This window comes from Magnolia sinica, chromosome 19 (assembly GCF_029962835.1).
Source record: "Magnolia sinica isolate HGM2019 chromosome 19, MsV1, whole genome shotgun sequence".
NCBI lineage: Eukaryota > Viridiplantae > Streptophyta > Magnoliopsida > Magnoliales > Magnoliaceae > Magnolia > Magnolia sinica.
The window spans coordinates 1,581,916-1,597,823 of NC_080591.1; the positions used below are offsets into that span (position 1 = coordinate 1,581,916).

The following is a 15,908-nucleotide window of genomic DNA, read 5'->3' on the forward strand; positions in this document are numbered from 1 at the left end:
AACCACTTTTTGGCAAGGCCAGGTACTTTGTGAGGCCAGCAGGCAGTTGGTTATTTGACGTTATCAATTTTGTGGGTCCCATCATGGGGTATGTGTTATATCCAAACCGTACATTCATTTGGCAAGCTCGTCTTAAGGCTTGAGTTGAAAAATTAGACAAATCTAAAGATCAAGTGGACCACAATGCAAAAAGCAGTGTGGTTGAACGTCTACCATTGAAATAAATAATTCGATCCGAATTGTATTCAATCTGATCTAATTCGGTTTTCCTGACCAAGTCGGACTCGGTTCGAGTCAGGCTGGCGGCGTAACGGATCGGATCGAGTTAGAGGACACAAACTTGGTCCCGAATCGAATCAAGTTCGGTCCGAGGATTGAAAGTTTCAGTCCATGTCCAGTTTGACTCAATCCGATTTGACTTGACTCGATGCCCACCTCTAGGTCCTATCCTTTGGAGGCATTAAGAACTTAGGTTTAAGGTAGGGGTGTACATAGTGTAATTGAGTTGAGTTGGCTTCAGCTCAACCTAGCTCGACCACTAGTTGACCTCAGCTCGAACTCGGCTCAGCTTAGCTCGATCCTCAACCCTAACTAGCCAGCTCAGCTCGGTTCGATTAACAGCTTGGGCCAGTACAAGCCGACTTTGCTTATGCAGCATTTTCACGAACATCTGGACCTTACTGTATTTAAGACAACAACAATAATTTTATAAATACTTTATCAAACATCTTTTAAGCAATATAAAAATTAAAAAAAAAAGAATATTAGTTTCATATACATACCTTTTTTGCTACCAACCACATTTTATTCAGTCATTTCATCAAGCACTTGGTGAGCAATGTCAATATCAAAATAACGAAGTCACCCAATTGGTTTGATCCGGGTCAAGTCGAGCTGGGCTAGCTCGAACTAATTTTCGAGCTCAAAAAACAGCTCGACTCTGCTTTGAGCTGAGTCAAATCGAGTTTTTTTTCGAGTCGTGTCGACTCGAGCGAGCTAACCGAGCTAGCTCGGTTCGTGTACACCTGTAGTTTAAGGCAAGGTCTCGCCTTTTCAACCTTGTTACACTTCAGCTATTCCAAAGGATGACAATATCCTCTTCTTTGTGTCTATTCTCATTGTAAGCAGCCGTTGAACTTACAAATATCTCCCCTTTCGTCATTTATTTTCGCGCAAAAAAAAACGAAGAAAGCCTCTTCTGGTATGAACTTGAAATTCCTTCTACTTTCTTGGAATTTCCCACTCACATCTTCCATCCGATTACAATCTCATGGTAAAAATGTTGAAATTGCCCCCGAGAAATTCTATAAATTACAGCTTCATTTTCATCTTTTGTCGTGTATTTTTTTTGGGAATGAGTGATAAGAAGTGTCGATTTCTTAAAACCCCTTGAGATATTTGATTTGAATTGGGTTCCTTTTTTTTTTTTTTTCACCTAAAAAAAAAAAAAAATCCCAAATTTGCCCTCGTTTTCTCCCCCTTACTATGAAAATCACTTTATCCCCGTTGATTTCAAGTGAAATTCACAGAATTCGACTTTTCTTCCAGTTTTGAGAATTGGGTCGATGCCATTTTTGTGTGAAATTAACGGAATCTACAAAAAATGGCATTTTGTGGAAGCAGATTTTGATTTTCCTTCCATTTTTTTGGCGTAATTACGGGGATTTTAATTTGATCCGAACAGCGTCTTTTTTTTTTTTTTTATTACCACATTGTTATTGGTCATTAGATTCCTACTGTGACGAAGTCCACGGGATTATCATAATATCTGCTTTTCATTTTGCAGAAAATGGTGCATTATGGAAGAAGCCGTTTAAATGTTTGTTCTTTGGACTGTTGGTTTGCATCTCTAGTCACAGGTAATTTTGCAGCAGTTTACTAAATGGTCATGGTCGGCATTCCCACATTTTCTATGCGCATGTCTTCGATGTTCATTGGATATTTGTGTGGCATTATCGAGTAGCAATTCGTCTAGAGTAGGGTCTAGAATCCAAGTCTCCCCATACGTGCCAACATAGTAGATGCATATGTCAGATCCATGACAGTCATCAGGTGGGGCCCACCATGGATGCATTGTGGTCGGTCCTGCCATAAGGATGGGCAGCACATGTATGTAGGACTATTACCATTAGTCAGTTCTTTTTAGCCATGAATCTTTTTCTATGCATGTGGGGCCCTCCGGATTACCTGACTGGTCCAATTTACAGGAGATGGGCATACTTGGTATACTGGCCTACCTGATTAAGTTTCTGGATCTCACACATATATGCTGTGCGTGTATGCAGAGAGTGGGATATGGAAATCATACTAATGGGTTGTGTTTCTTGTACTTCTTTCTGATATATTTCTGCTGTTTCAGTAGTTGTACTTGTGCAGGTTCCTTGGGCCTCTTCGATTGTGGTGCCGAGTTCAAATTGCTATGTCCTTGATAATAGCAGTCACATTTACGATTTTGTATCCTCTAATTTCCTCCGTCATGAGCACATACACCAACACAATCACACCTTCTTTTTTTTGGGATCAATCCCAATTCTCATTTTCAATGTGTGCGTCCTGAGATATGTTTCAGACTGATTGGATCGGTCATCTTTTTGAATACAACGGACAGGTAATGCTGCATACTTCTGTTCTTTTATGATTCAGACCAATGATTATTTCTGTTCTTTGATGCATGTTATGGCATTTTTTTGGAAGGTAACTAAAATTTTATTAAAAAGAGAACGAAAACAAACATGCCTGAAAAGTATATATAACCATCAAAGATGACAAGAAATTGAAACAAACATGGCCGAAAAGCCTATAAAACCATCAAAGATGACAAGAAATTGTTTGAAAGTAAAAGGCATAGGCACCCCAACATCACAATGTGCTCCCTACTATGGTCATTAAAGATTGTTAGCTCCTTGCTCAACTGATGACTGTGCCCCTGGCCCTTTGGAAGATCACCTCCTTCAGTTCCACTATATTACGGAAAGTTCTATTGTTGCACTCCTTCCAAATTGATCATAAGCCCGCCCATGGAGTGAGGCACCAAAGCACCATTCTTGTTTTTCCACATAGATTCCATGTGATGCTTGGAAAAGTCCTGGATCCACCTTGGCATGTTCTAGCATTAGCATTTTGGAATCCAGGTGTTGAAGGGTCCTGCTTAGAATGTCATCCTTTAAATATGAGAAGCCTGACTTGCTGATTGATGAGTGATGACCCATGTTTCATGACAACCATGACTAAGAAACTGTTGTTCTTAACATCTGAACTTTTCATTTTGCTTGTGAGTTTATTATCTCTCTCTCTCTCTCTCTCTCTCTCTCTCTCACTTTAAATGCTGTTCAAACTGCCAAACAACTTTGCAAATACAATGACTCAAGACTTCTAAATAAGTCTTTCGTGAGATAGGTAGCATGATGAAAAAGTAAGAGGGTGGAAGAAGCAATTTCAGTGCTACATAACTGCAGGCAAGATTTGTTTGCATGAAATGTCAAGGACGATTGAACCATGCCATGTAGGTAAATGTTAGAAGTTCTTTTGGGAATTTGTCAACATACGAGTGTGCAAACAAATCTGATGCAAGAGGGTGGGAATTTGTCAATACACCATCTGATGCAGTTTGTACGTGAGGAAGTATTAATTTGTTTATGCACATTACTCATCAAGGTTGATATAGCTGTAATGCAACTGGAAGCACTGGGAAATAATTAGATGGTAAAAGATCTAGCAACTAGCTAAGATTAATGGCAACACATACCCTTTAATGCAACACATGCAAGAGGGTGAAAATTTTCCCAAAGAAAGATTTTTTTTTTTAAAATGATCAAAACAGCATAACGAGACTATACTGCTGACTGGTCTTATTTAATTGCTAAGAAATAAAGAAAACCTAATGCTAATGGAAAGACTAAATACCCTCGCTTATTTTACTAAAGCAGGGGTATCTTGGTCATTAGCAAAAAGGAAAATAAAATAATAATGAAAAAAGCAACTAAACACTAATACTAAGCTACTACGCGTAAGACAATGGAATCCCACATGTGTGCTCATGTGGAACCCACATGTGAGATCAGGTTAGTCGCACATCGTTGCATCAAGCTCCCCATATGATGTTTACCACTAATTAGTGTGATAGCAGCTACCAATGAGATTGCTGTGGGACAAAATGTTTGGCATTGAAGGCAAGGTATTCCGTAACGGTAATGGTGGCTGTAATGGCCACCACCATTGCCTTTACGATAGGGAGTGTAATGGCCATTGCGGGGGCCATAACGGCATCTTTATTATTATTATCATTATTTTTCTATTGAAAAAAGAATGCGAAAAGCCCACATCGGCCCCGTAATGGACTGTTATGCCCTTACGGGGTACATAACGGGCTGTTACGACATTCATGGGGTGCGTAACGGGCTGTTATGGAGTTGTAACGGCCTTTATAGGTATTTATTTATTTATTTTTTCTGTAACGGCCGTTACAACCTTTACAACCCTGTAACATGTAACAGTTGCTACTGTTACCTTTACGTAATAGCCTTTATGGTACACCATGGAAGGAGTACATGCTCATAGGATGAATGTAGCATAAATGAGGATGTTGAGATGGATGAGCAGCAAGACAAGGAAGGATAGATTAGGAATTAGTGCATTCAAGGGAACTTAGGAGTAGCACCAATAGGTAATAAGATGAGGGAACATAAACTTGGATGACTTGGCCATGTGCAACGGAGATCCAGAACGGCTTCGGTTGGAAGGAGTGAGTGGGTTCAAGTTGTAGACAAGGGGAAGGCTCTTGAGGCAACTCACTGCAATACTCAAGTGAGAAGGATAACAACCTTGGAGGCAGTAAGCAAATACTTGAAGACCTATGGTTTAATTGAAGATATGGTCTGTTATAAAGAGAAATGGCATAATAGGATTCGTGTTGCTGACCCCAATTAATTGGGATAAGGCTTTGATGATAATGATGATTCTAATACCTATTACCATGCTTATAACCATCAGATGATATATAAGTTTGACATTTAACATCAGCATTCATCTCTTTGGTCTTTGGCAAACGATGAGAATATGCATCTATATCCATATTTAGATAGAGCATCCCATAAACATGTCATAGTTAAAACATTTTGTTTACTTCTTTATATCTCACACGCACACGCACACGCACACGCCGACATGTATGTATATATTTGGAAGGCAACAGTACTGGGGATTGAACCCTGGATCACTGACACACACTACACTATCTCTTTATTTTTATTTTTGCAAATTGTTAATTTTGAAGATAGCTTCAGTTATTCCCAATCGTCATATATCAGATTCTCATATGAAGTAAGGAATAAGCATGCACTCTGGTTTTGAAGATCTGTAATAATTTATTACGAATTAGCTGATAACACTATTGCGGTCATGCAGGGTTCTGAGACTGACTTTGCTGTTCGGTTTTGTAAAGATGTCGAGAGCAGATCACAAAAGGTATTAGATTTTGTCATTTTCCAGCATTCATCATTACATGGGTTCTACATTATCTTTCTACTCTCATTTTTTCTCTTCATGTTTTCTGGCTGCTATGAAATGCTTTTATAGGCTTAGTTCATCATACATGCCTTCAACATTCTTAAAAGGCATTCCTGATCATGCATTTGCAACTACCTCAGTAATAATGGCTGGCTGATAAAGGCAACTTATCTTGAATATAAGTTGTTTGGGCTTTACTATGTTAATGAAGCAAAAGGGTTAGACTAGAATTCTGAAGGAGAGAGATACTTACCTTTACCCGCAAAGAAAACCTACCACCTTTAGGCTTTAACCAATTTTTGTTTTTTTTTTTTTGTTTTTTGTTTTTTCTGAAAGGCAACATTACCAGGGGTTGAACCCTGGATCACTCACACTACGTTGTCTCTACCAGCTCATCTAACAAGCGGGAGAGCTCCCTCCTAAGCCAATTTATAGTTAGATGTGCCTAAACCATCATTAGCAACGCATAATGCATCACCCATGCGGAAGATATAAAAACATTTTGTAAAACAACTTCGACAAGATTTAATTCTAACACTTTCACTAATATACTGTGGTCAATTGATGTTCTTTGAAACTTGAGTGCAGTATGTGATATTTAAGATACTCTTATCTTTTATGATTGCATAGGGTTATGTTGATTTCGGTCGGTTTACCACTTCCAACAATTTTGTAGCTGGTTCTGGGCATGTGAACTTTGTTCAAGTAAGTTTTAGATTGTTTCAGGTACAAGTAGTTTGAATTTATGCCAATAAAAAAAATGTAGTTTGAATTTATGCAGAACACGGTTGGCGTAGCCTCTCTCTCTCTCTCTCTCTCTCTCTCTCTCTCCCCTGAGGTAGCTTATCATCGCCACTGCAATGTTACTGAAACATCTTCAGTGAAAAATGCTGAAAACAACCTTAATTTCAGAAGTGATGGGTGTGCCCTAAATGAGTGAACAAGCCCATTATTGAATGGGTTCCATTTAATCTGATTCGAAAATATTTAATATGATATGATTTTTTGGTCATTGTGATTGGCCACTGTAAAACCTGCACATCTAATACTTGCAATCTTCGTTCTAAGTATAGGGATTCTTCAATGGTGACTTGCTGAATTGTGAAGGTAGCTTTGATAAGATGGGGCGTACAGCCGAGGTTTGTCTTGTATCAGTTCACCTTACTGGAATAGAACTTTTAATACTACTGAATTTGTAATATTACTCATTGATACGCATAATATTGTTGTTAATAATTACAAAAATGTCACGACCTTCTCGTTTATGTTTATCAGGTAAATATCACATGTGGAGATTGTTTAAACAAACGGTGTAAAGGTGGGTTAGCCTTTTCCCTTTGATTGGTATTTGATACTCAATAATACTAAGGATTAGGTTATGTCTGGTTATCATGAATGGCATTAGTCTATTTTGGTAGTTTTTCAAGTGTTAAGCAGTATGACATTGGTGGGGATGTGACCCTTCCCTTATCATTCCCTCCAAAATCTGGCCACGTGGTCTATGTAATTATTATTGCCATGTATTGCATGAGTTCCCATTGTCATCAAATACTTGATGAAACTGTTATCTACCTGTGAATTGGGAAGACTATGCACTGGGACACATTTTGGTTGAAGTTTTAATGCAGGGGCACACTCAGGGTGGGCAGCCTATGTGAGTGGGGTGGCTCATGTAAGGCAAGACCCATGTGAGATGGGCCCATGAGGGGGGTTCGGCTGAGGACCTAACCCATGGGACGTGGGGCCTAGGCTATGAGATAAAATGGATTGATTTGCCACGCTCTATCAGTTCGAGCTTTTAGAGCAAGTGGTTAGTTGTCCTGCATCAAAGTGGGAGCGGGAGGTCTCGTGTTTGAGATTTCTCACCGAGGGTGATTAATGCAGGAGCATTTTCACACTGAGTTCGAGTGGGGTGGCCTGTGGGATGCAGCGACACACTTGGGGTGGGTGGCCCGTGTGAGGTGGAACCCATGTGAAGTGGGGCCCATGAGGGGGGTTTGGCCGATGACCTAACGCATGGGATGTGGGGCCTGAGCTATGAGATAAAGGGATTGATTCACCACGCTCCATTTGTTCGAGCTTTTAGAGCGAGTGGTTAGTTGTCCTGCATCAAGTTTCTAATAGGGCCTGTTTGATTTTAAATTACAATGTAAATACATAAAATAGTCATCATTACTTACACTTGTAATTAAGGCTCTTATCCCAAGGATGATGTCGACAATTCTAGTGTTTTGGCACAAAACGGAGCTTGGAAAACATTTTGGGTGCAAAAATTGTGGGGCCACCGTGATGTAGATGTCATATCCATGTTGGTCATCTGTTCTGCTGGCTCCTTGTAGGTCATGAGCCGAACAATAAGGCAGATCCAAAGCTCAAGTGAACCACACCACAGTAAACAGTGGAAATTGAACTCCTACCATTGATAACTTCTTGGGGGCCATAGAAGTTTTGGATCAAGTTGATTTCTATGTTTTCCCTTTATCCATGTCTGTATGACCTTGTGAACTAAGTTGGATGACAAATAAACATCATTGTGGGCCCTTGGAAGGTTTTAGCTTTCAATGGTTGAGATTTGTTAGGATCACTATTTCATGTGGTGTGGTCCACTTGAACTTTGGATTTGACTCATTTTTGGACTCATGCCCTAAAATGAGCTCGTGGAATGGGTGGACTACATGGATATGGCATATTCATCATGGCGGGCCCCACAGTTTTTGAGCGTATAGAAACACATGAAATTCACATGGGATTCACACGGTTTTCGAGGTAGTAATTCCTCGTTCAACCAAACAATGGTGAGAAATAATGATAGCTCATTTGCAGCCATTTACAGTGTAATTAGGAAAATCAAACAGGCCCTAGATGCTCTAAGATCAAACAGGCCTTGCTTCCATGTATAAAGGAATTTGGAGAGCTTTGCTAAGAGCACACGCATGTTTAATAAAGCTCATGTACATGCCATGCATTCTAGCATGGTATGATAGGTTCAAGATCGAATCCATTCATCACAAATGAACCACTATATTGATGCCCTAGCTCAAGAATCAGGTTGATCACTGGCCAGGTGGGCCACAGTTTCCAAAACAAATGCACGGCTAATAAAAACTTGGCCTAAGTTTTCTAACCCATCAACCTGTTTCCAACATTGGGATCCGCATGCTGAGTGGACCAGATTTATATTTTGGAAAACATGTAGAACGTCAGACTAACCTGTTGGATGGATTGGATCTTGCACAATGTGCCATGCCGGCATGTGTGGCGTGTACATGAGCTTTATTGCACAAGTGTGCACTTAGCAAAGCTTGAATTTGAGTACATGGTTTTAATCATTCAAGAGGAGTCATGATGCTGCTCGTGAGCAATCCACCAGAAGTGCCATAACGTGTGCACTTCACTTGAATTTCTTTGTCTGCCGTCATAGGTTAGTATAGTTTATCATTGTTAACAAACTGTGCATTTCTGGGCCAGCAAAATTTAACACATTGATGCTTTGCATGAAATTTTTTTCTCTGTTCCAATTTGTTCATGTATTGTGGCTTTCATCTCTCCAGTTGCGTCTTTATGGAATAATTATTACCCTATCAAATTAGGATCTGCTCCTGTTTGGCTAGGATCTGCTCCTGTTTGGCTCATTCTAAATCAGCCTGTGTGGGCCACTCTACTTCATTTGATCATCTAAACTGTGTTCTTTGATTATATTTTCCATTATTTCCTATTTGATGCGCTCCTTTGTTTTCTTGTTCTTGGTTCATTCATTTTATAAGAAACTACATGGAAATATGAAAAATCTTGGTTACTACACTGAATGTTAAGTGTGACGTGAAGTTCTTTGATAAGTGCACTGTTTTTTGTACATTCTTTTGTGAAATATAAATAATTGCATCTCTTTCAAAGCCACAATTGCTATGTAACTTTATAACATGGCTTGTATGGCAATTGGTCAAATTATTGTTGTAACAGAGCTAACAGAGCTCACCATTATATATTTATATTTGTTGCCATCTTTCAGGTGGACTTGGCTGCATATGCAATGTTGCTTACGATTTGACAATGTGCAGGTCATCTCTTGGCTTTATTTAACTCCAGTTGTACTGCCACCACCATGAGCTTACCATGGGGCATATGCGGGGCCAGTGATGCATTCACGGACCAACTATCCATAAGATTTGTCACCTCAGTAAACCCCCAGGGCCCAAAAAATCAGCCCAATCCAAATCCAAGATGGGCCACAACACATGAAACTTATTGAGAGGGAATGCCCACTGTTGATTAACGTGGAAGCCCACCATGTTTTGTCTATATAATCAAGGCTGCTTGGGTCCTTCATCTAGTCTAAATGAAAGATCAGGCCAAGATTCAGGTTGTTTTGTGAGTTAGATGGGCCCCTATGTTCAAGGGTCTACGTTCCCTCCCAACTCATTATTTTTCTCGTGGCCTATCTTAGTTTTGGATCGCTCTAAGTTTTGGGCTATAGGGGCCTTTTGAGGCGACCCATTTGATAGACAGTTGGATGGTGTGAATACATCACATGGGCCCATTCAATATTCAGGGTCAGTGATGCGTTCACGGAATCCAACTATCCATAAGATGTATCACTCAGTAGACCCCCAGGGCACAAAAAATCAGCCCAAACCAAATCTAAGATGGGCCACAGGTTCACAACACATGGAACATATCGAGAGGGAACACCCACTGTTGATTAACGTGGAAGCCCACCATGTTTTGTCTATATAATCAAGGCTGTTCGGGTCCTTCGTCCAGTATAAACGAAGGTTCAGGCCAAGATTCAGGCTGTTTGGCGAGTTGGATGGGCCCCTATGTTCAAGGGTCTGTGTTCCCTCCCAACTTATTATTTTTCTCATGGCCCATCTTAGTTTTGGATCAGTCTAAGTTTTGGGCTATAGGGGCTTTCTGAGGTGACCCATTTGATAGACGGTTGGGTGGTGTGAATACATCACGTGGGCCCCACATCTTCCCACCTCTTGGTACCAACATAAGCTTATGGTGGTACTGATACCACTAGATTGTGCCGCCTATTTTAAATATTTCATTTTCCTTTTATTATATATCATTGGTTTCTTTAGTATAGGCTTGCTAGCCCAAGACTCTCTACACCTTTACACACAACGCAACACATGCCAATCTGGCATGTGTGTAGGGATTCTTAGGAAAATTTCAATTTGGATATTTCCACCATTAGACTACTATTTTCTGGTCAACTCAATAGTGCATCCAAATGCACGCTAAAAGATGACTGGATCTTGTCATTTCTTTTTTGCGTGTAATGTGCAAGCAATCGTCATTAGTTCTTCAATAGTCCTACTCTGCAAGGTTATCCATGCCATCTGCCTTATGGTTTTTATTTCGTGTTCATGTTATAATATACTGTTAGGCACCCAATGAGATTTGGGTGAGCGGCCATCACCATGGGTTTGCTCCCTAGAGGTGTGGTTTCGACTCCCCTCCTTGGCATTACCCGATACACGTGGTTGTGGGTGATTGCGTGTATCCACAGGGAATAGTCTCGCCTCACAAGGGGCGGGGACACCTTGTGTCTTCAAAAAATAAAATAAAATAAAATAATATACTGATAGGCCCAATGTTGCAAATTTGTTAAATCTACTTTTTTGGTTCTTTCAAACCAGGGCTTTTGTTGAGCTTGCTATCCCATGTGGGAAACAAGGTTTGCGGGTATTTGAAGGTTTCACTGTTGGGTTTCATCCTCGGTCATGGGAAGTTGTAAGAATTTGTGTCCCTTGCTGATTTTTTCGAGCTCTGTAAAATATTTTGATTGGTTTTGGCATTGCAGGTTTACAATGGCTTGACTCAGATAGGTTTCGAAAAGGCTCGCCATGAGTTCAGGTTATGAAACTTCTCTTTGAAGAAATGATCTCATTGGTAAAAAAGGTTAAGCATCATATGTTATAACTGGTTAGTTCATCACTATTAGAGCACAAGTCTTTTGTGTATATGAAGTGCATTGTACATATATGATGTATTGGACAAATTATTTTTGTAGTCCCTCAGAGCCCCGTAGCTAAAGAATTTTGGTTGTATCTTTCAGATCACATTGTAGTTAATGATGCTTATATTTTGTAATCAAAGATCATTGGCCAAATGGTCAAAATCGGGCTGTCATGTCTAGGCTTGATAGGTTTCTTGTATCCCTTGAATGGGTGGAGAAGTGGCCATTGGTGTCTCAACGTGCATTGCCAAAGCCTGTTTCGGACCATTGCCCTATCTTGTTGGAGGTGATGGAGGAGGATTGGGGCCTCAAAATTTTTATGTTTGAATTAATGTGGTTAGAGGTTGAAGGTCTCTCCTCGTTGATCAAGGAAGTTTATGGCTATGTTGGGTTTACTTTATGTAGTAAATTGAAGCTCTTAAAAAGGAAGATTATGGTTTGGAGAAAAAGGAAGTCAAGGGTAAGCGCCAGGTCGAGATGGAATCCAAAGCAACATCTGTGTTCTTGACATGAAGGCAGAAGGGGATGAGTTATTGAATGAGGAACAGATTTTGAGCTATAAGTTAGCCCAGGACTATGCTGGTCGGCTTACAGGGGGAGATTAAGTGGAGGCAGCATTCGCATGCAACAATGCTTAAAGAGGGTGATAAAAACACTAGTTTCTTTTTCATAACATTGCTAGCGCTTGGGCAAGAAACAACAAGGTGAGTAGTATTGTGGTGGAAGGAACGAGGATTGAGGAAAAAATAGTGTGTGAAGCAATGGTTTGTTTTTACATCAACCTATTGAAAGAGGAAGATTGGAAAAGACAGACTAGATTACTTGAGCATTAGATGCCTCTCTTGGGCATATTCGATTTTCGGTAGAGTGCCCCTTCTCTGAGGAGGAAGTTAAAGTAGTTGTATTCTCTTGGGCATAAACCTATCGAAAGAGGAAGATTGCAGTCCACCATGCTTTCCGTTAGCATTCTTTTAAGAGTTTTGAGGTATGCTTGAAGGAGATGTAATGAATTTCATGCGAGAGTTCTTCGTCCGGGGTCGTCTTTCTTCGGAAACGAGGGTGTCTTTCATTGAGATCATTTCAAAGATTTCAAGGGCAGAAAGGTTGGGGGGCTTTAGACTAATTAGTCTTGTTGGAGGGCCATATAAAATCCTTGTTAAAGTTCTTGCGACCAGATTCCAAGGTGTTCTTAGAAGTGTTATTTCTGAGAACCAAGGAGCATTTGTGGAGGGGAGATAGATCTTGTTGTGCTCTTATTGCCCACGAGTTCATCGATTCTAGACACAAGGGCAAAAGGGATGGTTTGGAAGTTGGATATTAAAAACGTCAACTAATCCAGTAGATCTCTCATTTGTTTCCTCATTATCAGGCATTTGTATCTATTTTCTAGTAGTTATGTTGAAGTTTCCATGTAATCAATAGCTACAATGCACTTACTTCAGAGTTCCCAAATTTCGCAGCTTTGGAACTGGGCAGACCCGCGTCTCTCTTTATATGACGGCAATTTCAGCTCTTTCGTGTCTGGTTGGAAAACCAGTTTTAAAGGTACAATTATACATTTTAAATGCTCCTTTATTCATTGAGAGCCTTATAAATCTTATATTTTTTCTTCTTCTTCAACAGTTTAAACCAGACAAAGGTCTTGATGTTAAGCTATCGGTCTCAGCTGCAAATGGGAGCCCACCTACCACTTTGTCCCCATCTATATTGAATGTGGACTGGAGATGTATGGGCTTTTATAGTTTGTTGTTATATGCTCTCTTCCATCATGCACCATTTTCTGGAGTTCATTGTCATATTTTCAGGTGAAAAAGCTTGTGATGCTCCGTATGAAGTTGTTGTTTCTATACCAGTGGAGGGTTATGAACCTATTGAGTTCACCCTTACGAAAATTTGTGGTCAGTTCTCTTGTTCCCACTACTCTTTAGTGGTCAGTAGTCCTTACTCCCAATCTGGAAAAAGAAAAATGAAAAGAAACAGGCCTGTGCGAGCACCATTCACAGTGAATGTGACTACAAGTACTTGTCTCTAACAAACTAGGTTTGCTACAGGCACCTCTACAGGTGGCCACAACCCACAAGTGCTAACCTGGCTGATGCAGGACAATTAACCACTTGCTCTAAATCACATGGGTCACCCAGCCTGAGTGTGTTCCCGCATCCCACGGGCTACCCCACTCAAGCCCGGTGTGAAAATGCCCCTGCATTAATCACCTCAGGTGAGGAGTCTTGAACACGGGACCTCCCGCTCTGATACCAATTTGATGCAGGACAATTAACCACTTGCTCTAAAAGTTCGAACTGTTAGAGTATTAGAGCATGGCGAATTATTCCCTTTATCTCATAGCCTATGCCCCACATCTCATGGGTTAGGACCTCGGCCGAACCCCCCTCGTGGGCTTGTGGGCCCCAAATCACATGGGCCGCCCACCTCGAGTGTGTCCCCGCATCCCACGGGCTATCCCACTCGAGGCCGGTGTGAAATGCCCCTGCATTAATCAACTCCGGTGAGGAGTCTCGAACACGAGACCTAACCTCCCCTGTGGGCCCCAAATCACATGGGTCACCCACCCCGAGTGTGTCCCTACATCCCACGGGCTACCTCACTCGAGCCTGGTGTGAAAATGCCCCTCCATTAGCGGCACATTTAGTGGACATCTGAGACATTTGTCATCTGGACCTACCCCAAAACTTAGGCTAGATTGCTCATCAGGTGGACTGCACTTGTAATTAAATGTGGATGCTGGCAATTTTTTTAATTGTATATTAATTTTGTACGTGCGACTGGCCTGATTTTTGGGTCATCTGCACCCAGACTACTGGGCCAGGCCATCTGCACATGTGCATACGAACTGGTACATGTGGCCACATTTAGAGGTGCATGTGGACACGTGGATGTAAACTCTTTCTCTAGTAAGTTTACAGTGCTTACCATTCAATATTTCTTTACTGTGCTGCTATGTGCAGAATATAGGCAGGAAGGAGAAGGTGATGCTACAAGAGGATGGGCCACATTTGGAGTGCTGTCCTGTGTGTATGTAGAATTCAACATTCTTTCTTTGACTTCCTAGCAGCTGGTACTTATTTCTGTGATTGTGATTGATGTGGACAAGTCATTAACTAATTCATGCCATCTATCAATCCTCGTGATGTCAGTTATTTCCTCTTCTTAAATGTTTATGTTTCAATCAATTGTCCCCAAGCAGATTCATCGTGTTATCAACAGTTTTTTGCTGCGGAGGATTCATTTACAGAACTCGAGTAGAACACCAGGTTTCTGTGTGTGTGTGTGTGTGTGTGTGTGTGTGTGTGTGTGTGTGTGTGATTTAATTTGTTTTTACAACTTTTGCAATCTGTGTGTGTGTGTGTGTGTGTGTGTGTGTGTGTGATTTAATTTGTTTTTACAACTTTTGCAATCAACCATTTTCTTTCTGCAGCATGGGCTTGATGCGTTGCCAGGCATGACAATTCTATCTGCATGTTTAGAAACTGTAAGTGGTGTTGAATTCAAAAATGCGAATATATATATTTTTCAGCTATTCCCTGTCCTTTTATGTGTTTGACTAGGTCACATCAATAAAGAACTCGAGACTTTGTAAAGGTTGGCCATGACCCTCTGCTTATCTCTTGTCGGTTCTCATTGGCGACCCAGTTTTACGGCAAATGAGTGGGAATCCTACCAGTGAAAGGGGTGGCATTGAGGTCAAATTGAAGAGGTAGCTCTCAGGTGGGGAAAAAGGAGGTTCCTCATGACACTTGGCCTTCTCCTCACTGAGAAGCCCTTCGCTATCAACTACTACCAAAACACATACCACTTTTTAACAGCCAGTCCTCCCTGGTGGTTGTTCCCTCTTCTGTACCCAAACTTGGAGCCCAGTCGAGTTTGGATTTTGTACTCTGACTGGGCCAATCCTTGTCAAGTTGTGTGCTTCAAACATTACTAAGTTTTGTTTGCAACTAAAACATGCACACCCTTCAATGTTTTTATTGAACTTGTAAAATTAGGTTAGCGGACGGGGCACCGGAGGCTATTCGCCGGTGGACGACAGTGCCTTCATCAATCGAACATCCTGGGAGCATGTGCCTGTTTCAGGTCAAGGAACACAGAGAACCAGCAGAGGAAAATACGGGACTATTTGAAGACCGTGCATGTGGTTGTCAGTTTTTCCAGGTCTTCCGACTTTCCTATTTGTATTTTGATTTTCTTTGAGCCAGCTTAAAGTTTAAGATTGTTAGAATCCTTGTACAATCTAGATTTTTGTTCTAGAGCAGCTCTTGATGATATTGAATTTTGGCCAATTTTTAGTTGCTCTTGCTGGATTTGCTTTTATTTCCTTCTATTATTTAGGTTTTTTAGTATGATGTGAAAGAGATTTTCATGCCCTAGCTTGATGAACATTCTCATCTTTTTGGCATGAAGACTGGTGTGCTGACGATTA

The 15,908-nt window shown here is 40.8% G+C and overlaps 1 protein-coding gene across 2 annotated transcripts; it reads left to right on the forward strand.

Moving 5' to 3' along the window:
- Nucleotides 1–1,073: 1,073 nt before the first annotated feature.
- LOC131234308 (uncharacterized) lies at nucleotides 1,074–15,780 on the forward strand. 2 transcript variants are annotated; one of them, XM_058231092.1, is made up of 18 exons: nucleotides 1,074–1,120; nucleotides 1,787–1,859; nucleotides 2,360–2,454; nucleotides 2,570–2,608; nucleotides 5,404–5,463; nucleotides 6,136–6,210; nucleotides 6,579–6,644; nucleotides 6,781–6,823; nucleotides 9,515–9,563; nucleotides 11,151–11,244; nucleotides 11,315–11,367; nucleotides 12,931–13,015; nucleotides 13,094–13,196; nucleotides 13,276–13,368; nucleotides 14,437–14,503; nucleotides 14,676–14,742; nucleotides 14,907–14,960; nucleotides 15,475–15,780. In XM_058231092.1, exons 2-18 carry the CDS (start codon nucleotides 1,790–1,792, stop codon nucleotides 15,607–15,609), a joined length of 1,248 nt encoding a protein of 415 aa, XP_058087075.1. In that variant the 5' UTR covers nucleotides 1,074–1,120; nucleotides 1,787–1,789; the 3' UTR covers nucleotides 15,610–15,780. The 2 variants fall into 2 exon arrangements, with proteins under 2 accessions (XP_058087075.1, XP_058087074.1); XM_058231091.1 differs by lacking the exon at nucleotides 1,074–1,120 and having other exon boundaries at nucleotides 2,363–2,454.
- Nucleotides 15,781–15,908: the final 128 nt, after the last annotated feature.

Excerpts from the sequence above, each read along its gene's own strand:
- LOC131234308 (XM_058231092.1), top strand. The coding sequence starts at position 1,790 with ATGGTGCATTATGGAAGAAGCCGTTTAAATGTTTGTTCTTTGGACTGT. Across the intron at positions 6,211-6,578 it reads GGCATGTGAACTTTGTTCAA|GGATTCTTCAATGGTGACTT; the intron begins GTAAGTTTTAGA and ends TTCTAAGTATAG. Across the intron at positions 13,197-13,275 it reads ATTGAATGTGGACTGGAGAT|GTGAAAAAGCTTGTGATGCT; the intron begins GTATGGGCTTTT and ends TCATATTTTCAG.